The sequence below is a fragment of the Rhinopithecus bieti genome, unplaced genomic scaffold (assembly GCF_001698545.2).
Source record: "Rhinopithecus bieti isolate Rb0 unplaced genomic scaffold, ASM169854v2 scaffold_36410, whole genome shotgun sequence".
NCBI lineage: Eukaryota > Metazoa > Chordata > Mammalia > Primates > Cercopithecidae > Rhinopithecus > Rhinopithecus bieti.
This window is the reverse complement of record NW_016816076.1, coordinates 1,072,777-1,083,924: the sequence shown is the minus strand read 5'-3', so window position 1 is coordinate 1,083,924 and position 11,148 is coordinate 1,072,777. Positions and strand designations below refer to the sequence as shown.

The following is an 11,148-nucleotide window of genomic DNA, read 5'->3' as shown; positions in this document are numbered from 1 at the left end:
CGCCCGGCTGGTTTTTTTTGTATTTTTTTAGTAGAGACGAGGTTTCACAGTGTTAGCCAGGATGGTCTCGATCTCCTGACCTCGTGATCCGCCCGTCTCGGCCTCCCAAAGTGCTGGGATTACAGGCTTGAGCCACCGCGCCCGGCCTCATCACACTATTAAAGACAGTGGTCTTTGCCTTCTCTCTGGCTCTCTATAAATCCTTTAAATGCCATATATTCAAGAAAATGGTGAAAGAGAATGGCTGTGGAGAAGTCTAGGCCAGGTGCAGTGGCTCACGCCTGTAATCCTAGCACTGTGGAAGGCTGAGGAGGGTGGATCACCTGAGGTCAGGAGTTCCAGACCAGACTGGTTAACATGGTGAAACCCCGTCTCTACTAAAAATACAAAAAATAGTCAGGCATGGTGGTGGGTTCCTGTAGTCCCAGCTACTTGGGAGGCTGAGGCAGAAGAATCATCTGAACCTGGGAGGCAGAGGTTGCAGTGAGCCAAGATTGCACCACTGCACTTTAGCCTGGACAACAGAGCAAGACTTTGTCTCAAAAAAGAAAAAAAAAAGTCTGAGGTCAGGAATGAGAATAACTAAAATGACAGCTTCTACAGTTTGTATTTATTGACTGTTTACCATATGCCAGGCTCTGTCCTAAGGATTTTACATGTACTAACTCACTTAGTTGTCACAAAACCTCATGGGATAATATCCCCATTTTATGGCTGCGTAAGCTGAGCCACAGAGAAGTAAAGGAAGTTGACCAATGTCACACAATTAGTAAGTGGCAAGGCTAGAATCCAAACCAGGTCAAATGACACAAGAGTCTTTGTTTTTCATACTACGTTGTCTCTTACAATGGAACTGTTAAGTCTTTACTAATTTGATTAAAATTCTGAGGGTGCTGAAATTTTAGAAGCAAGAAGACAAATGCGCTAACTATATTAACACATTGAGATTGATCCTTAAATGTGGGTGACTTTTCTTGACAAGGAAAAGAACAAAGCAGGTTATGAACACATACCAACTATTTAATAAGAATGCCAAGAGACTCTTCCCAAGTATGTTGTTAGAAGTACAGCAACATAGCTTAAAATATCAAAAGACTTGTGGGTCAAAGCTCTTCTTTTTACTAGAGTTCCACTAATATCCCAAGGATCTAAATCTTTTTTACATCTGATGGCTTTTAGCATATTTTGTTTTCCCTGTGACATCCTCATTCAGGATATTTTCTACAAGCACATTCTGATATATAACTCCACTAGATTCCACTCCTGAATGTTTTGCAAAAAGAGCTCTGAAAGTAGAGCAACAGTGAGCTCCACAGAACCACATGCAGTTTTAGGTATTTTGCAAATGGTATGAAGTGATTTCTAAAACCCATTTTAAAACCATTCTACTGCTTTAGAGGCTATACAGAGTTAGGAAAGGGGAAAAGTTCTAAGGTACCCAACATATCAACTCCCACATACCTCAGGAAATGCAAAATGAGCTGTTTAATGGAATGGCACAATATTACATAGTTCTATTTCTAAGTATCAATCATAAAAATTCTATAATATAAAACCTAAATAAATATGTGGATAACAGTAAAACCTCCAATGTATCATATGCATCCAAAGGCATACCAGTTTTTTATCCTTATTAAAATACATAGCTACCCACAAAAAAAAAGAGGTTTTCTAACCTTTCAAAGTCACCTTGTCTTGTGAATTTTGACAACCTATACACGGCCCAGTTGTTAAGCTGTTTAGAGGTCATTCCTCTTCCATTATCTATCACTGCAACAGCAGGTTTTCCTTGTGTTTCATCAAAAAGCTATGAAACAAAATAAGTTCAAAACAACAGGAAAAATCAAATCAATATTTAAAACATGAAAAGTTAAATATGAAAAAAATGATTCAGTGGGCTCACTTATACATTACTGATGGAAGTGCAAATACAATTTTCTGAAAGGCACTTCAGCAGCAGTATGTATCAAAAGCCTCAGAATTCTTCATGTCCTTTAGCCTAGAAATTCCATTTCTCAGAATTCAACTTAAGGAAATATTCAGAGACATGTACAAAGGTGTGCAAGAATGTTCATCATTCCGGCATTCCTTCCAGTGGCAAAAATACAGGAAAAAAATGTAAATGTTCAACAATAGAACACAAACTACACAATTTACATTACAGCCAATAAGCCACTGCAACAACAGATTGTACTGCAGAACATTCATGATACGGCACATGTTAACAATGTACTGTTAAGGGAAAGCAGAAGATTACAAAAAAGCAAAGGTACATATACATCTATGTGTATATACATGCATAGGAAAAAAACATGAAAAAACTTTAACAACGGATGAAGAAATAGCTGACAATTATTTATACTTTTAGTTTTACTTTTATTTTCTACTTTTCTCCAATAAACTTTTATTACTCTTACAAAAAGAAAGTGAAATTGTTTTACAGTATTATTTCCTTACCAATTTGATCTGTATTCTTCTAACCCCAATGTTACGAGAAGTAGCAGACAATGAATTGTCAATTAATTCCGCAAGAGCAAATGCTGCAAGAGATTAAGAAAACATTGCTTAACTTTTCCTTCCCACATACTTTATATAAAAGTTCAAAGAAGAAGAAACTATCAAGTACCTTAAAGCCAAAGAGCTAGAATTAAAGTATTATCCTGATCCTAATGATATAATACATAATAAAGGCATCATCACCAATCACCACCAGCATCAAAAAAGCAGTCATCAATCAGTACTTGTATGGCACTATACAGCATGAGTCAGCCAGCCATGATTCCTGGCTTCAAGAAGTTTATAATCTAAAGACAGACATACAGACATTAAGAGACAAACAGAAGACCATAACCATAAAATCAAATAGTCTGCGGTATGTAATTACATCATGCACAAGTCCAAAGTAAGCACATTTGGAAATACGGGGCAAATATAAAGTAATAAGTGTCTTTTTTTTTAATTTCCTATACTGCTCATGTGCAAAATAAGTGTCTCCTGAAAGCTAATTTGCATATAGGATTCTTATGACTAACACATTTTTCAAGTGGCAGAATGCATTTGCTCAACTGACACAGAACTGCTATTGATTCACTACCACACCACCAATCTGACATTCAATTTATCACTGGCTCAACATTAACTAATATTCTCCTTTCTTCAAGGTCACTATTCACACTATTTCCTGCTTTTATCCCCTTAGTAAAAAGAAAGGGAACATATCAAATTTACGTATCTTAATTCTGCAGAAGCTTAACCCAACAAAAGCTGTAATTAATCCAAAGTAGCACTTCAGACTGGATGTGGTGGCTCACGCCTGTAATCTCAACACTCTGGGAGGCCAAGGCAGGCTGATCACCTGAGGTCAGGAGTTTGAGACCAGCCTGGCCAACACAGCAAAACCCCTTCTCTATAAAAATACAAAAAAATAGCTGGGCATGGTGGCCGGTGCCTATAATCCCAGCTACTCGGGAGGCTGAGGCAGGAGAATCGCTTGAACCTGGGAGGTAGAGGTTGCAGCGAGCCGAGATTGCACCACTGCACTCCAGCCTGGGCAACAGAGCGAGACTCTATCTCAAAAAAAAAAAAAAAAAAAAAAAAACCAAAGTAGCACTCCAGCAAGCACTTCTAAACACTCCAAGGATAGCTATGTTTATAAACTAATTGCAAAGAAGTTACCACAAATCAGATTATGTACAAGGGTCTGGCTAAGGAAATAACTCCAGAAAATGAAGAAGGGACACTGTAGGAAACGGCAGGAAAAGAAACTTAAAGAGAAATTTGGAAGGAAGAACTGAGTAGAATTTACAATCTGATTAGATGAAAAAGAAGAAGGGAAAAAGAAATTCAAGATGCATTTAAGTCTCTGCCTCTAGAAGACTAGACAAATGGTAACATTTCCCATAAAGAGAAAATTTAGAAGGGAGGAAAGAAAAATTCAGTTCAGATCTGATGCCCTACCACCACATTAAGCTCAATGAGCAGAGGTGTTCCAAAGAAAGCTGAAGAAGATATTGTGCTTAATTGAGACTGAAGACAGCCAGAGATAAAAGTTTCGCTTCATTACACAGGTACAACAGTTAAGGCTTGGATCAGTTTACTAAAAGTATAAAAATAAAAGATCAAGGCCAGGCACGGTGGCTCACACCTGTAATCCCAGCACTTTGGGAGGCCAAGGCAGGCGGATCACAAGGTCAGAAGACCAAGACCATGCTGGCTAACATGGTGAAACCCCGTCTCTACTAAAAAAATACAAAAAATTAGCCAGGCATGGTGGTGGGCGCCTGCAGTCCCAGCTACTCGGGAGGCTAAGGCAGGAGAATGGCATGAACCCGGGAGGCGGGGCTTGCAGTGACCCGACATAGCACCACCGCAATCCAGCCTGGGCGACAGAGTGAGACTTCGTCTCAAAAAAAAAAAGATCAACATGACTTGAAGAAATGTACACCAGAGTCAAAAAGAACCAGAAGTAGGGAAACAGAAGTAGGGAAAGACCCAGGAATGTACTGTAAAGTCACAGAAATCAAGGTAAGATTTTAAACACTGGGGTTTTCTGCTTATCCATATAATGATGGTATGAATGAAAACTGATATGGTTTTCAACTGATAGGGTTTCAACTGATATGGTTTCATATCATTTCATGATGGTATGATGAAAACTGATCAATCTGAAACATAAACTACATTAAGAGTTTAATAAATACTTCTGTTGACACTATAATTACACATTTAGCAATTTATCCCCAGGAAAATATTTAAAGATTCATGGGCCAGGTGCGGTGGTTCACGCCTGTAATCCCAGCACTTCGGGAGGTCAAGGCGGGAGGATCACCTGAGGTTGGGGGTTCGAGACCAGCCTGACCAGCATGGAGAAACTCCATCTCTACTAAAAATACAAAATTAGCCAGGCGTGGTGGTGCATGCCTGTAATCCCAGGAACTCATGAGGCTGAGGGAGGAGAATCGCTTGAACCCAGGAGGCGGAGATTGTGGTGAGCCGAGATCAAGACATTGCACTCCAGCATGGGCAACGAGCGAAACGCCATCTCAAAAAAAAAAAAAAAAAAAAAATTAAAGATTCACTCCTCAATTTTTTTTTTTTTAGATGCAGTCTCCCTCTGGTGCCCAGGCTGGAGTGGCAGTGGCATGATCTCAGCTCACTATAAGCTCCACCACCCGGGTTCAAGCGATTCTCCTGCCTCAGCCTCTCGAGTAGCTGGGATTACAGGCACCCACCTCCACGCCTGGCCAATTTTTGTATTTTTAGTAGAGACGGGGTTTCACCATGTTGCCCAGGATGGTCTCAAACTCCTGACCTCAAGTGATCTGCCTGCTGCGGCTTTCAAAGTGCTGGGATTACAGGCGTGAGCCCGGCCAGATTCACTCAATTTTAAAATATTTAAGCACCTACTATGTGCCAGGCATTGTTCTAGGAACTGAACAAAGCAGATGAAGGTTCTGTTTTTATGGACTTAACATTCTAATGGAGGAATATGGGAAAGAAGATATAAACATAATAAATTCTACAGCATGTTAGAAGATGGTTTGTGCAACGGAGAAAAAAGAAACAGCAGAGAAATGAAATCAAGTAACAGTAAAGACACAGAGGGAATACAGTTGCAATTAAATACAGCAAGTTTTGTTGAGAAGACAGCAGATAACCAAGACTTGGAGGAAGTGAAGAAAGGCTAACTGGAGGAAGAGCATTTCAAGCAGAGGGCCCTAAGCTGAGAATATGGATGGCACTGAAGGGGAGTGAAAAAGTAAGAAAGGTAGTAGAAACAAAGTCAGAGAAGTACAAAGCAGAGCTAGTAAGGTTCTGCAGGCAACTGTAACGACTTTGGCTTTTACTCTTAGTGAAATGGGGAGCCATGAGTGTTTTCAGCAGAAGAGTGACACAATCTGATTTCTCAAACCTTTATGGACAGGGATGAAAAGACAGGTACCAGAAACTACCAGTTAGTGTAATCTGGGTGGATACGATGGTGCCTCCACACCAGGTGGTAGCAATAGAAATGGTGAGAAATGGTCATTTTAAGACAAAACATTGAGAATAGGACCCAAAGGATTTTCTGTCAGATTAAATAAGAGGTTTGAGAAATAAAAGTATCAATTTGATTTTTGGCCTGTGCTACAGGAAGGACACAGTAATAATCAATTCAGATGGGGGAAACTGTGTGTGGTATAAAATTCAGTGAACAGATGAGGGTTCCCATTTTAGACATCCTAGAGAAGATGCCACATTGGCAGCTGGATGGATAAAACTGGAATTCAAGAGATAAACCCGGCACCATTTTCAATATTTAACTAAAAATTACCATTTCTTACCTCTTCCTTGTGACACTCACTTCTGTAATGATGTTATTTAGAACCATGAGATAGGACCTGATGACTAAGTGAGGAAGTAAGATACAACATAAAGGGCAAGGACTAAGCCCTAAGGCACTTCAACATTAAGAAGGTGGGGAGAGAAGAAAGGGCAGGCAGTGAGGTAAGAAGAAAATCAAGGTGCTTATAATCCCAGGGCTTTGAGAGACCAAGGCTCTCAATAATTTGAGGCCAGCAATTCAAGACCAGCCTGGGCAACATAGCAAGACTCCATCTCTACAAAGAAAATTTTATTTTATTTTAATTTTAGAGACAGAGTCTCACTCTGTTGCCCAGAATGAAGTGCAGGGGTGCAGTCATAGCTCACTGTAGCCTCAAATTCCTTGGGTCACTCAAGCAATCCCCCTGCCACTGCCTCCCAAGTAGCTAAGCAAGGAATGCACCAAAACGTCCAAATAATTTCTGTATTTTTTTGTAAAGATGGGGTCACATTGTGTACCCCAGGCTGGTCCTAAAGTCCTGGTCTCAAGTGATCTTCCCACCTCGACCTCTCAAAGTGCTGGGATTACAGGCATGAACCACTGCACCCAGCTACAATTTTTTTTTTTTAATTAGCTGGGCATGGTGGTATGCACTTGTAGTCCTAGTCATTCAGGAGACTGAGGCAGGGGGATTGCTTATGCTTAGGAGTTTGAGGCTACAGTGTGCTGTGGTCATGCCACTGCAAAAGGAAGAAAATCAAGAAAACACGGACTCTCAAAAGTCAAGCGAGAAAAGTATATCAAAAGGAAGAAGTACTAAAACAATCTCTAACACTTCAAGAAAAATTAGAACTGAAAATTAAAAATTGATCACTGGATTTAGTTGTTGGTGACCATAAAAGAGTGGGTACAGTAGAGTGGTAGGTGAAAATGTCTGGTCAGAGTAGGAAAGAATGGGAGGAAGAGAAGTACTGCTGATAGCGAATGCAGTCAGCTCTCTGGAAGAGTTTTGCCATAAACAGAATCAAAAAATTTTAGGCAGTAGCCAGTGAAGGAAGTCAGACTTTAGTGTTTTTAAGATGGGAGAAGAGCTTTTCTGTACAAAAAGAACAACATGATAGGTAATAAATGTACTAGTTATATATTCAAGCTCTGAAGTCACTCTCCTAAAGTTTAAATGCTGGCTCCACTACTCCCTAGTAGTGTGGCCTTGGGCAAGTTACCTAAAATCTCTTAGTCTCAGTTAATTCTGCAAAACAGGATCTTTACCTAAATTATTTTCTAACATTAGCTGCCACATAGGATTAAGGAGTAAATGAGACAATGCTCATAAGTACTTGGTATAATGCCTGGCACTGTAGCTGATAGTAATGATAGTAGCGGTAGTGTTATGTTAAGAAAGCACACAAAGATTTAGCCAGAAGAACATTCAGTGTCATTTGTAACCATAACAAAATTAAAAACAACCTAAATGTCTAATAGAAGAACACTGTTCAGACTGGGCATGGTGGCTTATACCTGTAATCCCAGCACTTTGGGAGGCTGAGGCGGGAGGATCACTTAGGTCAGGAGTTCGAAACCAGCCTGGTCAACATGGTGAAACTCCGTCTCTACTAAAAACACAAAAATTAGCCAGGTGTGGTGGTGCATGCCTGTAATCCCAGATACTCGGGAGGATGAGGCAGGAGAATCACTTGAACTCAGCAGGCAGAGGTTGCGGTGAGCCAAGATCACACCGCTGCACTCCAACTTGGGTGACAGAGAGACTCTGTCTCAAAAAAAAAAAAAAAAAGAAAGAAAAATAATACTATTGAAATAAATTATATTACCTAAATATTATCAAAATATACACAGAGAGACATATATATTAAAAGATATTCACTTTATTTTTAAACAAAATGCAGGTTAAAGAAGTATGCACCATATAAAACCATTAAAAATCAAATAATATGAAAAGTTCTGAAATGATAAACACCAAAGTGTTAGCGGTGGTTATGTCTGGGTAATAGTGATATTATTTATGTTCTTTTTGCTTATCTATGTTTTCTAACTTCCTGCAAACAAGAATACACATATAATGAGAAAAAAATAATTTTAATACAAAAGTTTACGATGAACACGTAAGTAGTATTAAGACACTTTGGCAAGTCCAGAGAGGATTCAGTAAACCAATCGATTTGGTTTACTGAAAGATCACTAGCAAATGGTCCAGAGACAGGACAGAAACTAGCAAGTAGTAAAGGTAGAAGAAAATGATAAAGACATGGAAATATGAACAGAAACTTCTTACTTACGCAATCTAGCTATATGTATTTGCAAAGTAAAACAACTATTTTCTTAATTGGGAAAGGTCTATGACAGGCCAGGAAATCAGGAGACGAGGGTATACAGGAGATGGAAAGCTGTATAGGTACAAGACCCCTTATGAGTTGAAAAGAAAAGTTCTACTAGTAGGTTAGCTTTAAAGGACAGTTTTTTTTCACTGAAGATGACATAGGTAGAAGACATAATGATACTGTGATGAATCTGAGTAAGAAAGAAAATGAGTGGTCTTCTAATAAAGTGTAATAAGAAGATTTATAAAAAGTGAAGGAATGGGACATGTGATCAGGGGATAAAGGCAGGTAATAGTTTTTCAAAATTAGTATGAATGGGATACTTACGCAAAGGATTTTGTCCTTCACTGGCATAATATTCATACATGCCACTTTTAACCAGTGTGTCATAGTGAGGTAAGAAGTCAATTCGTTCTTTCGTAGCTGTCAGCAGTAACTGATTGACTGACTGTAGCAGGTACAAGGTGACTCCATCTTTAACAGTTTCATCTGTCATCAACAGTGAAAATCATAAGTGCTAGGTCAGCATCAGAAACTCAATGAACTTATAATTGTGAATATACAAACTCTATCTATGAAATATCTTTAATGATGGTAAAGAAAAACCCCCAATCATCTACCTGTAAACAAAGTCATGTTAAGGATATTAATGAAACAAGCACAAATACTTCCATTCATTTGAAACACTCAATTTTTAATACATTAAACTATCACAGGAAATCAGACGAGGATCTAAAATACAGTGGTGTCAACATGAATGGAGAATCGTTAAATTCAGATGGAATCAGGCATGAAAAACCAGCAGGTCTTGGGAAATTAGGTTAAAAAAAAGATAATGGAATAATCCAAGTTGGTTAGGAAAATTAGCTTCAGAAGATTTGTGCTGGGCAGAATCATCTTCTGTAGCCATAACTGATATCAACTATTTTTCTATAATCAAGCTTGAAAAATAAAACCTCTGTGCAAACTATGCACATACAGCCAGTTTCCTCCCTCATCCCAACAAATTAACAAAAATCATCAACAGATTTAGATGCATATCTAATAAAATAGTTATTGCTATACCACACACTAGATCTTATTAAATATAAAAGCATGAACTTAGTAACACAGTTTACCTACCAAAATTATCACAGGTAATTTCTTTCCTACTTGTTGTTGTAATAACAAATTTTTCTTCAGGTGAAATGCCAAGTGTCTATCCAAAATAAGAAATAAAATCACTTATTACACAAAGGAAATAAATGTATTATTCAAATTTATAAAAATATGAAAACATTGACAGTACATAATTTTGTAACAATTACTACACTTATCTAGGAAATATAAAACTCAGTATATTTAAATTTTGCCTTTGCATAATTAATAGAGCATAAATCTATATAAATTACTTAACGAGGTCATTTTTTTCTGCTACTATAAGCAACCTAGGAACACTAGTGATTAGCTAAAATGTTTTGAAAGAGTTTTAACATTATCAGCAGGAACCACCCAGACAAAAGACATAGTATTTCATACTAATGTACAAGTTATCAACTTACTTGGAACAAAGTTTTAACATAACTCATGTTCATATAGACTAGATATTTAAGTATGCAAAAACAAAATAGAAGAAAACAGAAGTTAGCATTTTGTAGTACGGAGGGAAGATAGCCATGCTTTGTAATACAGGTCCATTCAAAAGAATAATTTTAAAAATTAAAGCAAATTATAAATTAGAGGGAAACTGGCCGGGCGCAGTAGCTCACGCCTGTAATCCCAGCACTTTGGGAGGCCAAGGCCGTCAGATCACAAGGTCAGGAGTTCGAGACCAGCCTGGCCAACATGGTGAAACGCCGTCTCTACTAAAAATACAAAAATTAGCCAGTGTGGTGGCACACACCTGTAATCTCAGCTACTCAGGAGGCTGAGGCAGGAGAATTGCTTGAACCAGGGAGGCGGAGGTTGCAGTGAGCCAAGATCATGCCACTGCACTCCAGCCTGAGCAACAGAACAAGACTCTGTCTCGTTAAAAAAAAAAAAAAAAAAAAATTAGAGGGAAATTGCAACAAGAAACAAAAGGTTGGTATCCTTAACAGACAAAAAGCCTTCATAAATCAAGACAAGGATCAACAAAGAGAAAAAGTGAAAAGACAAAAAAATGAAAAGGAGAAAATACAAATGACCAATGAACACACGAACTGTAAAATCTCATTAATCAAAAAATGAGGATTAGAAAAGCGGTTAACGGCCGGGCGCGGTGGCTCAAGCCTGTAATCCCAGCACTTTGGGAGGCCGAGGCGGGCGGATCACGAGGTCAGGAGATCGAGACCATCCTGGCTAACACGGTGAAACCCCGTCTCTACTAAAATACAAAACTAGCCGGGCGAGGTGGCGGCGCCTGTAGTCCCAGCTACTCGGGAGGCTGAGGCAGGAGAATGGCGTAAACTCGGGAGGCGGAGCTTGCAGTGAGCTGAGATCTGGCCACTGCACTCCAGTCCGGGCGACAGACCGAGACTCCGCCTCAAA

The 11,148-nt window shown here is 38.9% G+C and overlaps 1 protein-coding gene across 1 annotated transcript in view; it reads right to left on the bottom strand.

Moving 5' to 3' along the window:
• The window catches only part of SMCHD1 (structural maintenance of chromosomes flexible hinge domain containing 1), a 158,542-nt gene that overhangs the window by 137,515 nt on the left and 9,879 nt on the right, over positions 1–11,148 (bottom strand). Inside the window, 4 exon segments of the mRNA XM_017854308.1 lie at positions 1,677–1,807; positions 2,458–2,540; positions 8,968–9,129; positions 9,763–9,838. Coding sequence (XP_017709797.1) covers positions 1,677–1,807; positions 2,458–2,540; positions 8,968–9,129; positions 9,763–9,838 — 452 coding nt within the window.